This window comes from Tamandua tetradactyla, chromosome 13 (assembly GCF_023851605.1).
Source record: "Tamandua tetradactyla isolate mTamTet1 chromosome 13, mTamTet1.pri, whole genome shotgun sequence".
NCBI lineage: Eukaryota > Metazoa > Chordata > Mammalia > Pilosa > Myrmecophagidae > Tamandua > Tamandua tetradactyla.
In genome coordinates this window covers 48,040,538-48,054,760 of record NC_135339.1, presented here as the reverse complement: position 1 = coordinate 48,054,760, position 14,223 = coordinate 48,040,538, and the positions used below count along the sequence as shown (strand labels likewise).

General features: G+C 33.1%; 1 protein-coding gene across 3 annotated transcripts in view; it reads right to left on the bottom strand.

Moving 5' to 3' along the window:
- PTEN (phosphatase and tensin homolog) overlaps positions 1–14,223 on the bottom strand; it is an 89,388-nt gene that overhangs the window by 25,021 nt on the left and 50,144 nt on the right. For 2 of the 3 annotated variants that reach the window (XM_077125338.1, XM_077125337.1), the window contains 4 exons: positions 12,048–12,092; positions 6,903–6,956; positions 5,995–6,038; positions 3,388–3,626 (listed from right to left, as the gene is read on the bottom strand). In XM_077125338.1, the coding sequence (XP_076981453.1) occupies positions 3,388–3,626; positions 5,995–6,038; positions 6,903–6,956; positions 12,048–12,092 (382 nt within the window). Of the gene's footprint in view, positions 1–3,387; positions 3,627–5,994; positions 6,039–6,902; positions 6,957–9,821; positions 9,841–12,047; positions 12,093–14,223 lie in introns of those variants that run through there. The other variant, XM_077125339.1, reaches the window with a different exon arrangement.

Here is a 14,223-nt window from a genome sequence, read left to right as displayed (position 1 = left end):
CCAACTATTCTGAAAAGCACCTACATCAAACGGTGTTTGTTTGTATGTGGAAGTATTTGTGCATGCAAAAATGTATGCGTAAGGAGGGGGGGGGAAGAGCACATATGAGAACATAGCTTACTTAGAAAAGGCTAAATCATTACAATATATTTGTAACTTGGAGTAGAAAAATGACTGCTGCAGTATCTCTACCAGATAATTTCATCCATTACAAAAAAGAAAAACAAAAAAAAAATTTGACCTTTTTTCTAAGACTGTGAAACAGGTCATAAAAGGATTTTAAGTGTGATTTCCCTTCAGCGTATTACTTCTCAGAAGAGCCAGCTGCTAGTTTTCATTAATTACATGCATGGTGACACCAAAAGTAACTCCTATTTTGGAATTCTTTTTGGAAACTTCAAGGACAATCAATATTTTCAAAATGAACGATTTTTTTTTTGGCCAAAAATCTTCTTCTAAATGTATCTGAGTAACTTGTAGGCATATACTACACCTTAATGCCTAGCAACACTTCTAGTTTTGCTGTCTTGGTAAAGACAGAATGTCATTGTGACTCACTGCTTTGTTCATCAGTATTATAGTGGGGTGCACAACTCTACCAACAATCCTGAAAGAAATCTTATCTAGTGTGAAAATATTCTACTACCTTATGAACACCAAGCCTCGAATCATAGCCTGTGTACAAGGATTTGTCATGAAATTCTACCACCGTGAAAGCTGCCAAATTTATGAAAGCCAAGACTTTTAACCAAGGCCTCCTTGAGAAGTTGTTGTCAAGAAATGAAAACAACTATGAAGTTCTTTTCTGCACACAAAATCATGACTTTCAGAAGATTAATTCAACAGCCAGATACTGCAGGTAACGATAACACACAAATTCTTTTGAAGAGTTTAACTCTTCGAACTTAACTGAAATGTGGATTCATAGTCCTTTCCTTCCTAAAATAGGATTAATGAATGATACAGATCTTGCCGAAAAAAAAAGAGCTCATCAACTTGAAGGCAAAGAAAATGATGCATCATAAATTTATGTAAAGAATCTTAGAGAGTTCAAGTGGCTCGAGGGAAATACCTGAAACTGTAGAGCTGTGTTCCAGTAGCCATGTTTCTTGAAGATGATTGTATAATAACATAGCTTTCGCAATGGGATTGTGTGATTGTGAAAACCTTGTGTCTGATGCTCCTTTTATCTACGGTATGGACAGATGAGCAAAAAATATGGATAAGAAATAAACAAATAATAGGGGGAACAAAGTTAAAATAAATTGAGTAGATTGAAATACTAATGTTCAATGAGAGGGAAGAGTAAAGGTTCTTTTGCTGGAGAGATGCAAATGTTCAAAAAAATGATCATGGTGATGAATACACAACTATGTGATGATACTGTGAGCCATTGATTGTAACCATGTCAAGAATGTTTGCATGTTTGTTTGTTGCTTACAATAAAAATATTAAAAAAAAAAAAAGAATCTTAGGGAGTTATTTTCTTGACGCATGCCTACTTTCATCTGACAAAAGAATCTACAGATCCATTTGCTCTTTCATTCTTTCATGAGCTAGGGGTTTTCAGCACTTGTTTTCTCCAAAAATAAAGTCCACACTAATTGGATATCAAAGATAACACAAAAGTTGCCAAGTCACAGACAAAAAGAAAGTTAAATAATAGCAGTCTTTTCATTAAAATTTGTTACTGAATAGAATTAAAACACTTAGTTTTGGTTAATTTGTACCACTTAAATTTATTCATTGTTCTCAAGTAGTGGTCACTGATTTTTGCATGAAAAAAAAAAGACATCTTTCTTATGAAGATCCCTTTTACAATCTATGTAAAAAAATAATACTTTTCAATACAATTAAAAATTATAAGCAAACCTATGTTTACATACACCATGCACATTTTTAAAGGGAAAACATTTAGAGCCTTCATCTGATCTTCAGAAGATAAATAACAGAGAGGTTAACAGCCCTGGCTTAAATCCAGTGTTTACCTCCACATTAACAATTTTTCTATTTTGTGTTATATATCTATCACCAGATTTGTCTACTACCAGAATGTCTGCTGTTCATTAATCCTATTTTAAATTTCTCCCTCTGATTCTACTATTGTATTTTCATTTGCTCATTTCTTTATGCTTTTCTTCCCATCAGTCTCTCTTCCCTGTAATGCGCCTGCATTTATTCACTTCATGTTGAACAATTTGCCTTTTATACTTTACTTAATAAAAGCAACTGCTTCCTTCTTGATGATAAAGGGAAGAACCAAAGTAAACATCTTCAGGTTCTCAGCTCTAGAATTCATTCCAGTGCAATCAACCCAGGGTACACACAGTATACAGAGAAGGCAAGGTCATAATCTCCAACATTCACCAAAATCACGCACTAATATAAAATTCAATTGTGTGAGCTACCACCAAAAACAGCACTTTGGCAGCAGTACAAATAATTATTTAAAGTCACAAAGACAAATGAAGAATTAAATAAACATGAGATGAGGAAGGAGTAAAGAAACCAGGAATCAATGCAATTATGCAAGTACACAACTCAAAAATGGGCATGATTATCTCTAGTTCTGTTTTGAAGTTGAATTAAGAAGTAATGAGCTTAAACTGGAGAAGAAACTTCCTGATTATAAAAATCATTAAAACTAAAATCAAGTATTCAAATAAAGTTGTGGTATCTCCCTCCCTAGAGATCTCAAAATTAGTTTTCCATCTGTTTGGAATGCCTTGGGTTTTGTCCTAAAAAGGAGATATGTAAAATACCTCTTTGTATTAACCGTTAATATGTTTCGTCATATTTACCATCTAAAGAAATGAATACCTTGAAAATCACTGCAAAAGTTTTCCCAAGAGTTTACCTTTTGCTTTCAAATGCAATACGCAAATTAAATTTGTCACTAATTTTCAATAGTCTTTGGTTTTCTAAATAAGCAAAGTTGAACCTTTGATTAATCTTAATTGTAACTACATTTATGAATACTCATATGAAATAAGCTTTATGTATTATAAAAGTAAAGATCATACTTTCCTAGGTAATGTATTCAAAGTTATTATCCAAAGGCACTTAATTTTCAAGCAAGCTTCAGAAATAACAGGCTTACTTTCGATTAATATCCTTTTCTTTTTTTATGTTTTGTAAGGATTTTATTTACGACCAAATCCACAATATTCTTAATGGGTAAGCTATGCTAGCATGCTGGGAAAATCCTGGCTGGAACAGAAAAATTGAATGAATCAGTCATTTACTTGTTTGGAAATTGAGGTAGAAAATGATTTTAAAACTTAAAAGAAAGAACGAAGGGTTAGCAACAATTTTTTAAAAATCTACTGTCCAATAAACTCCCAGATCTAGGAAGAAGAAAGAAAAACACACAAAAATACAACTCACCTTTTTGTCTCTGGTCCTTACTTCTCCATAGAAATCTAGAGCTTCTTGTGCCTTCAAAAATTTGCCCCGATGTAACAAATATGCACAAATCATTACACCAGTCCGTCCCTTTCCAGCTTTACAGTGAATTGCTGCAACATGATTGTCATCTTCACTTAGCCATTGGTCAAGATCTTCACAAAAGGGTTTGATAAGTTCTAGCTGTGGTGGGTTATGGTCTTCAAAAGGATACTGTGCAACTGTGGTAAAAAGATAAACCTCAGAATAAGAAAAAATCTCTCCTGAATTTTTAATTAAAAGTAGGTTAACTTTAGAAATGCATATGAACTTGAAGCACTTAAATAAAAGAATAACTTGAAGGATTTAAATAACAAAAACTAAATTACAGAGAAAAATCATTTATTGTCTGATAACTTTCTAATTTTTTAATAGAAAATAGTCTCTCACTAACTTTTAAATATACTCATTAGACAGAAAAGCCAAGTATTATTTTCCTCTACTTTTATACAGAAAGAAATTGTGCTATGGAGAGGTAGCACAAGTAACAACAAACCAGAGGTAGAGCTGAACCCAAAATGAAATGCCACATGGGCCTCTTTTCAAGGTTCTCAATGCATTTTCTAATGCAGTTACAAAACATATTCCAAAGAAAGTGCAGCTTACTAAGAATCAACAATGGAAAGGAATGCATTTTACATGTAATAAAAATGCTCAGTCTAGGGTGGTACAAGGACAGCTCCGTGGTAGAATTCTTGCCTGCCATGCAGGAGACCCGGGTTCAATTCCCAGGGCCTGTCCATGCCAAAAAACAAAAAACTGCTCAGTCTATTATTTAAAGGTGATCTTGCAAATGTTGTCACTGTTAGCATGATATAGAAAGTATGTACAAAAAAAACAACAAAAAATAAAATACAAATGAAGTTCAGGTATTTTTACATGAATTATTAAAAACCTAAGACTTCTCTGTCTGCCAAACTGAGTTTGAGTTGAGCTGTTTTTTTTTTCTTTTTTTAAAATTTCTTAGGAAATATGACTTTAGATATATCACTATTAAAGTCCATCTTATTGGTCTTTCCACCCTATTAGGATCCTCTGATAGTCAATGTAATAATTATCCTTATGTCATCAAAATATGTGAAAAGCCAATCTTCAACCAAGCACATCCATACTGTGATACAGGATACAGTCAATTAAGTCCTTTGGTGTGACAGGAAAGCTCTTCTGGTAGACAATGACTACAATTATAGGTAGTCACTGAGAAGACTTTTACTTGGTCACCTGCCTAACTATGCTATAATTCCATCTTCATTTCTCCAGTGGCACCCAAAATATTCAGGAAACCTGTTAAATGCCTATTTAAAGCTAGATAAACCTCAACTAAAGCACACGTTTGCCTAGTAAACTGTTACCTAAATCCACCAAAAAAATAAACATTCTTGATGAACCCAAGCTGGGTCTCAGTCCTTAGTGCTTCTGAATTCTCAAACCATCTGATTAAAAGTCCCTTCTAGAATAAAAAATAATTACATAGAGTCAGAAACTAGAATAGAGGTTGCCAGGGGTTGGGGTGGGGATAGGGAATGGAGAGTTAATGTTTAAATTGTACAGAGCTTCTATTGGGGAAATAGAAGGAAAAGTTTGGTAATGGATGGTGGTGATGGTAGCTGAACAACATGAACGCAGTTAACAGCATGAATTATATATTTGAATGGAGTTAAAGGAGGAAATTTTAGGCTGTATATAAGTTACTAAAATAAAAATTAACAAATAACATAGGACTGTATAACACTGTGAACTCTTAATGTAAACCATGGACTATAGTTAAAAGTATAAACATAAAATGTTCTTTTAGTAATTCTAACAAACGTACCACACAAGCACAAGGTGTTAATAATAGAATGGTATATTAGAACTCTATTCTCCATGTATTTTCTGTAAACCTACAACTTTTCTAGATTTGCAGGCGGGATCAATAGCAAACATGTAAATCTGCAGCTCATAGCACCCATTTCCTCTCTTTTTTGACTAACAGGTTACCATGTGTTGAGTTTCTCAATTCTCCAGCTCTCTCTTGGCTCAAATGGTTCCACAAACACAATGGCAAGTTTTATGGGCCCTAATGTTTAATTTACTTTTGCACAGAGAAGAACTCATTTAAAGCAGCAACTTGTTCTCATCTATCAAGCCCTTCTCATCCATTATTTTTATATTCCTTACCACTTTTAGGTCATTCTCTTTGATACAGAAGAAAAGAGCAGGACTGTTTTCTTCCTGTAATTTTTAATTTACCAATTGCCTCAAACAGTAACCATATATTCCCATACAGAATGTATATATAATATACATTACACTGCATGCTATTCTATTGTTATTCTGGGAAGTTCTCATCCTTAGCCTATTCTGTGCTTTAGTTTTTCTGACGATACTGAAGTCTATGTGACACTTGTTTCCTAAAGTGCAATAGCAAAATTAAATTTATTTTTCCAAGACCATCCTTAAGAAAAATATTTATCTCACTCAATCCAGATTTTTCACTACTGCTATGTCAGTAAGATTTAGACTTTTGATTTTAACTTATATAAGACAGTATAATACATGTATACCTACCTCTGCAGTTAAATTTGGCGGTGTCATAATGTCTTTCAGCACATCTAAAAGAAAAGTTTAAATATTGATATGAAGTTACTTTGCACATGAAAAAATTGTAATAATTAACACTTCTTGAACCTTTATAATATGCCAGGCACTGTTCTAAGTGCTCTATATTTATTATTTCACTTAATCTTAATAATCCCATGAGTAGGTACTGTTACTACCCCCATTATACAACTAAGGAAACACAAGTCTTAAAAGATTAAGTGTATGCAATTAGAACTTACACATTTCCTTGCAAAACCTGTGATGTCCCTAATATATAATACTGAGAATTCAGCTGTATCCATACCTTCAAAATTCCTTTATGGAAAATTTGCAGGCTATTGTAATTTCTTTTTTTAATTTCAAAAGTGAACTACTGGGCAGTACAACGGTGGCTCAGTGGCAGAATTCTTGCCAGAGAACTGGGTTCAATTCCCAGAGCCTGCCCATGCCAAAAAAAAAAAAGTGAACTACTATTTTCAGCATTATCTTCACTTTAGAGCGAAGCATACATAGTTTTCAACTACTCTTTAACAAGAGTTATATGTTAAAAATAATAAAATAGCATGGGCAAAAGAAAAGTAAGGAAAAAACCTAAATAATGCTAATATACTAGGACACAACACTAAATTTCTTTAATCCAGACTTTCTCCCTTTTGATAAACCAAAGGTTATATTTTTCAATAATCTTTTAGTATATAAGTTTTAAAGTGTGATGGTAATGAGGTAGTAAAATCAATAAGGAACTGGTAAATTGCTGATTTAGCATTACTAAAACATGACAAAATTTTTCTTATTAAAAGTGGTATTATGTTTGCAATTATGCACTGGCTTACTCATGATTAATAGACCATTTTTAGAAACATTAATAGACTTACAAAAGAATCCTATTCATCAGTTTTGAGTCAGCAGCATCCTGGTAACTCCAACTACTAAACAAGCCAATTTAAAAAAAATTATTTAAAATAAAAACCTAGTATCTAAAAATATATGTACACTTCAGATGGTTTGTGTGATGTGTGACTATATCTCAATAAAACTGCATTTTAAAAAAATGAATAAATACAGATATACAAGCCCCTAAATCCACAATTCCAAAATCCAAAAAGTTCCAAACATCTAACATTTTCCCTTAAGTTTACAGCAAATTCAACTGCAGCAGACTCTGATTTGAGTTTGTAAGACTGTATATAATCCTTAATATACTTGGAGTGAAGGCATACATTTCATTCTAGGTACTGTCCCAAGCCCTGCTGGAGTATTATGTAATACACACCATATACTTTCATATTAACTTTCTTAAAACTGAAAATTTCCATATCTGAAACACTACTGGTCCCAAGAGTTTCCAGTAAGACCTATATAATACATTTAGAATTCCTAGAAAAAAACAACAACAAACACCTACACAGTTCCTCTATTACAAAGAATTTCAAAATCAAATTCACATAAAGGTTGAATTAATTACAAACAAGTTGCAATCCAATGTATCTCTGATTGTTTAGACTTGAAATGAATCAACCTTTATTTTACAGCTCAACACAAAACAAAGCTTTTCCTTTTAAGTATAATTTACTACATTGAGTTTTGTTAGAAAGAAAAATGTGCACATAGATGTATCCTTGCTAAATAATTTCTTTTCATACTCACTGATGAGACAAACAACATGTAGAAGAGGACTGAAGGGCAAAATTAGTCAAATTTTACACTTTGATGTGGATTAGAAAGGAGACATGGTCAATAATCAAGAATTCATAATGGGGAATTTTATAACGAACCACATATAATTAGGGTACAAGGGATAAGAGGGGTGTAGAGTTTGGAAATGATTCTAAGAAGCTGGTCTCATGACAGCACAAGAAAAAATAACATTTTAAATTCCATGCAACTTCAGTTCCCTAAAGTTTCTGTGCTTTATCAAGAGGTCAAAAGATATGATCTGCTGAAGGCCACCTTCATGAACTGATTCTCAAATATTAAATACTGTTAAGGAGAGAGAAAGAGAAAACAATGAGCTACTAAGTGTCCACTATCTATGCACACCTTCTGAAGGAGCTTCCATGGGTTATGTTTCATCTTTCTAACCAAATGATAAGTTAATATTACCCCTGGTTTATAAATGAGAAAAATTAGATTTAGAGGGTATTAAATCTTGCCACAAACCACAATTTGTAAATGGAAAAGCCAGGACTCAAGCCCAAATCTCTGACAAGTTAAAATTTTTCCCACCATAGCTGCACAGTTCCACTTATAATAAAAATTACAAAGTTTTAAAAGCAATAACAGATTTTAGTCAAAACCAGCCTTCCTACAACAGCAATATGTTTCACAAAAGATAGAACCAACTAACAGTGACAATGAAAAACAGTTCTGGGAATCTGCATTTGAGGGTATATACTGGGACGATAGTAATGAAAAGTACCCCAAGGAAGAGGACGGTAGAGAAAGGATGAAGTCTTTCTTCTTAATTAAAGCCTTCTCTGACAATTGCCCTCACACCCCACAAGAAAAGTTACTTTTCGCTGTGTTAATTATAAGACAAGCCTGTCAACAAACCAAAACCAAAGTTACACAAATGGCAGATGTGATCTAAGACAAGTGTTAGGTCAATTTAATCATTTATATTTCCTTATAGTTTAAACCCAAAAGATATCACAATTTTTTACCACTACCTCATATCAGCTTATATTAGAAAAGGTGAAGTACTGAAAGTGAGACAGTTTTTATGAAGTAGCTGACAGAAAGTAAAGAAAGGGTTAGGACTAACAGGAAAAGCTTCTAGTGAAGGGAGGCCTGGCATAGAATAAGTTAGGCAGGTAGTAGGTCTCTTCTTATCTCTTTTCAATGAAACTATTCCTATCTTATAAAAGATAACTTAGGGCAGGCCATGGTGGCTCAGCAGGTAGAGTTCTCGCCTGCCATGCTGGAGACCCGGGTTCAATTCCCAGTGCCTGCCCATGCAAAAAAAAAAAAAAGATAACTTAATAAATAAAATTAGTTATCAGCTAAATGAATACCACAGAATGATGGAGACCTGCATGATAAACAGATTAGGCAATAAAATACAATACATCTTTTAAAAATTAGTATACAGTGAACATTTAAGCTCCTCAAAGGCAAGAGCTACATCCCTACTCCTGTTTAACCTCTTCTCCCCAACCCCAAACTCCCCACACTACCACCCCATCATACCCTACCCTGCTGCGAGAGTGCAGAGTATACAGAAGAACGTACAAAAAGGAAACACACAGTCATACAAAACAGATTAATTTAATTAAGTACCACTACACTTTAGTTAATGTTATGAGGCTAATTTTGCCCTTTTTTCAAATGATTTCTTAAATGTGTGAAAAAGAACATTAGAAAAGTAAACAGATACAATTAAGTATTAGAAGCTCCACATTAAGAACTCTTATTATAATTGCCATAAAAAGTTAAAATACTATTTAATATAGATATGGCTAGTGAAATTATTTTAAGATTTTTCAATTTATATATGTTTACAGAGACATATACACTACATATAATCAATATCCTAACAATAAAAGAAATAACATAGAAACATATCTGCTACTTGCCAAACTCACCCAGAGCCAGAAATATAAACAGCGGTAGAAAGAACGTGAAGATTGAAAAATGACATCAGAAGTCAAAATATGCTACAACTTGGTAATTCTAGAAACTTCTGAAGTGAGTGAAACTGGGGAAGTTAAAATTATAATAGCAACAACAACAACAACAACAAAACAGAAAGGGAATATTAACATAAATAATGGACGGGCTGCTACCATATGTACCTGTGTGACCTTGTTCAACTCACTTAACTTCTCTAGGCCTCAGATTCCCCATCTGCAAAATGAGAAGGTTGGACTAAATGATCTCTTTCAAGTACTTGCTAGTTCTGAAATTCTATGCTGGTTCTGAAATTCTATGATTCCATTAAATGGAAGGGGGAGGGGAAATAAAATACATGCACTAAAAACTACTCTCTCAACTAAAAAAAAGATAGTTCACTAACCTGGAAGTCCAATGCTTAAAACTACAAAAATAAACAGTAGTCAAGTTGTCATGCTAGCACCCAATGCCAACTTCAACCATAATGTGCCTTACAATACTGACAGGCTGAGCCTAGGTCCTAAGTCTGAAAGCAGGAAACTACTGCATACAGGAATGAAAAGAATTTCCTTCCCTTTCTTTAGATATGTTAAATTCAAACACAATTTTGAAAAAGGCAAAATTTGTCTTTATGTATTTGTCTTTCTACCTTCCTTCAGGGGCACTCTAAATCTCCAAATCTAAGAATATAAACCTGAAGTGATTCCTTTAATGGACTCCAGCTTTTGACAGTTCTTTCTTTCTTTCTTTCTTTCTTTTTTTTGTAACTTCTGAATCCAGTTGTTCAAAAGTATAAAGTTTTGTTGTTTTTATTTTCCTCTGCATAATAAAGACTATGACATCTACAACAAAGCTTGACGTAGAAGTTAATCAAGAAAAGGGAAGCTAACCTATACCCACAGATCATTTGTAACTGGGACCCACATAAACTTAAGTTTTATAGCATCTTTGACTTTCTTCTATGTTGTTATCAATTATAACCCTACATGCACACACCCCATAATCAGACCATTACCTGCTACATTCTAAGCACTACTATGCCAGCAAGCTTCTTACATACCATTCCCTCAGTCTGGAATCCCATTTCCCCTCTTCCAAGTCCTGTGGGTTAATCCACACTGATTCTTTCAGTCCTGTTCAAACATGCCTTCTTTTGAATCATCTGAATTCCCTTGGGATACAATTTCCATTTACACTGTTTTGTCCATTGTTCTCTTCCATACAAGAATTACCTCTTCTATAGTATTTCATCTGTCTACCTTTCCTATTAGATACTACTTGAAGAAAGGAACTACCATGCCTCTGAAAGCCCAAAGTGTTTCAAAAATTCATTATGTGGCAAGTACTCAACAAATGTTGGCTCCTTTGTGAATCTGAGGAAATTAGTGAAAACTCACTAGGAGTAGCAAATCAGTGTCTACTCTTTATTTCTGAGGTTTATCAGAATAGGAGGGTCACTAAATTAAAGATAAAGTAATTCCCACCAGCCAAGATGGTACAGATTTTTCATCTTTTGTGCCTGTGTGTGTTTGTGTGTGCGTGAAGATTTAAATGCCCTCTGAAGGCAGAAAAGATTCATATTCTTACATTTAGTAAATGCATTCTACATTTGCCAAATTAATATACATATATAATGTTACATTTATAGGGAATTAATATATATATATATAACTTTACATTAAAAATTTTTCAAATTGCATAATTTATAGATAACATGTGGGGAAAATAAAGGCCAAAAAGTAAAACTAAGACATTATATATATCAGACTTTTTAAAATTTAGAAAATGGTCAATATTTTGAGAAGGAAAAATAAAATAAAGGATTTTTTTCTGTTTTTCGTTCTTTTTTTTTCCCCATCTCTACTCTCAAAGTCCAAAGGAAAAACAAAAAGTTGAAGATAAAAGTCAACTAGCTGTATCAAGTGGAAAAATCCTTGCAACCCTGCCCCAGACAAGAAAAAACTACTCAACTGAACAATTTTAGGTAATTTATTTATGTTACACACTATTACAGAATACCCTAAAAACCGTTTCAATCAGCAAAAGTATATCCACTCTGCAGCCAACCTCCAAGGAAGATGTCATCAATGCTTTAACAGATGCACTGCTGTGAATTACACTTTAAATTACTGCATCGTTATAGACTCAAAGATGGGCTAGATGCCAAGGCATTTGAAGCAGATAGAGTAACATGAATCTGTGCCAATATTGTTTTACCTCATCACTATACTTTCTAAATTATCTAACAATGCTCTCAATCAGACTTGTTGAACTAATTGTTTTAGGAATACAATTCTGTTAAAATATATCTTCAACTCTAAAACCCCACTCTAAGATGGAAATAACTTTCACTTAATACTTATTTTAAAAAATTATTTGCAAGCATACAAATAAGAAAACATACTTACAGATTGTATATCTTGTAATGGTTTTTATGCTTTGAATCCAAAAACCTTAAAACAAAACAAACAAACAAAAGCCACCATTAACAAAAATAAGCTAATGTAAATTACATTAATACTCGAGAAAAACTAAGACGGTTCTATTTCTGTTAATCTCAAATATCAATTATGTATGAGTAAATAAGTAAATCCAAATTAATAATCCTTCCATGGGTTTAAACTAGTAATTGAGTCATTCTTAAACAATAATTATTACATTAAACAGATTTATACAATCTGAAGTAAAGTCAGAACGCTTTTCATAGGATGTATAGTTTCACAATCTTGTCTTAAGCCTAATACATGATACTGAGTATTCAGATACAACTTCGTTAAAACACAGCATCACAATTTAGCTCAAGTCCATCTAGCACATATAAATTTCTAAGAACTTGTCGCATGTGATCAAGTACTCTTAAAAATAACCCTGAATCCAGATGGGTCCCTGAAACAGATAAGCCTTGAAACTTACAGGGCCCAGCCTCTCCAGAACATGAGCTAGTACCATCTCCCTAGTCCCTTTCAACATGAAAAACTTAGAATGGCCATAGCCCAAATACCCCTAAAGAGTGGGACAGAAATATCAAAGGTGATGGTGGAGTAATACAGAAAAGGTAGGGTTTAACAAATGAGTATGATTGTGAATCATTATTGATATTTCTTTTAGTCTCCAGTGTCTTAGAGCAGCTAGTAGTAAAAACCTAAAATTGTGGAACTGTAACCCCTACCAGACTCTGAAATTTGTTCTACAACTAATTGTTATGCTGTGCTTTGAAATTTATTGCTTTTTTGTATATATGTTATTTTTCATAAAAAAGAAAGAAAAGTAGATTGTGATGACAAAAAAATATTTATTCCTTCTAGCCTCCTACATTCTGGAGCAGCTAGAAGGAAAAATCTGAGAGGATAGTGTGGTTGATAGCCCATGACAAACTCTGGGATCTGTCCTGTAACTATCTGTTGAAGAGCACTTTGAAAACTATTGCTTTTTTCTTTCTTTGCTTTGTATATATGTTATTCTGTACAATAAAAAAAAGTTAAAAAATAATAACCCTGAAAATCCTGCCACCATTTTCTTTTGCACTAAAAACTTTGATATTTGAAAGATACAAGTAATAACTGTTAACTGTACAAAGCTGCTAAAGACATTTTCATATATATTTTTTCATTTGACCCAACAACATCTGAGAGTAGAGCTTATTCACATTTTACAGATGAGAAAAGAGGGTTCCAAAGAGTAAGGAGCATGCCTAAGGTTATATGGTTAATAAATCAGAGAATCAAGACCAAATATCTCTCTCTTAAGACAAACTAAACAACAACCACAGCAATTTCAGATAATACTTATAAGCACTTACAACATGTCAAACACTATTCTAATTACTTTATGCACATATAGTTATTTATTCTTCAACTCTACGTTGTGGTAATAGAAGGGTTGAGAGAGTACGAGACTGAAGAAATTTCAGAATAAAAAGAATAAGTAGGATAAAAAGACAAATGGAAAACAAAAGATTTTTAAAAATTATAGTCCAGGAAGTTCAACATATGAAAAGGATTCCAGAGATGGAACAGAGAACACTAAAGAGAAGAAATCAAAAACATAAGAAAAATACTCCAAAATGAAAGGCATGAGTTTCCAAACAGAAAGGCCACAATGAGTACACAGTAAAACTGATGAAAGTAGACCCACATAAAAGCATACATATCTTCATGAAATTTCTAAATACTGAAGAAACAAAGAGAAGACCCTAAAAGTGGTGAGAGGAAATAGGTTTCATAAAAAGAATCTAGTATAAGAGTGACATCACCCTTCTTAACGGCAACACAAGCAACTAAAAAACAATGGAGCAAAACTTTCCAATCTTGAATGAAATTAACCAAAGCATAGGAATTCTATATCAACACAGACTACAAATCAAGTCATATTATATAAAAGACATTTTAAATAAACCAAAGTTTCCAATAATTTTGCTTCTAATCATTCTCAGAAAACTACTGGAACATGTACCACCAAAAGAAACAAGGTTGGAAAATCATTAAAGAGAGCGATGGGGTTCCATCAACTGAAGAAACTAACTCAAGAGAGAGGAAAAGAGAATCCCCAAAATGATGATGAAGCAGACAGCCATACAGCAGGCCT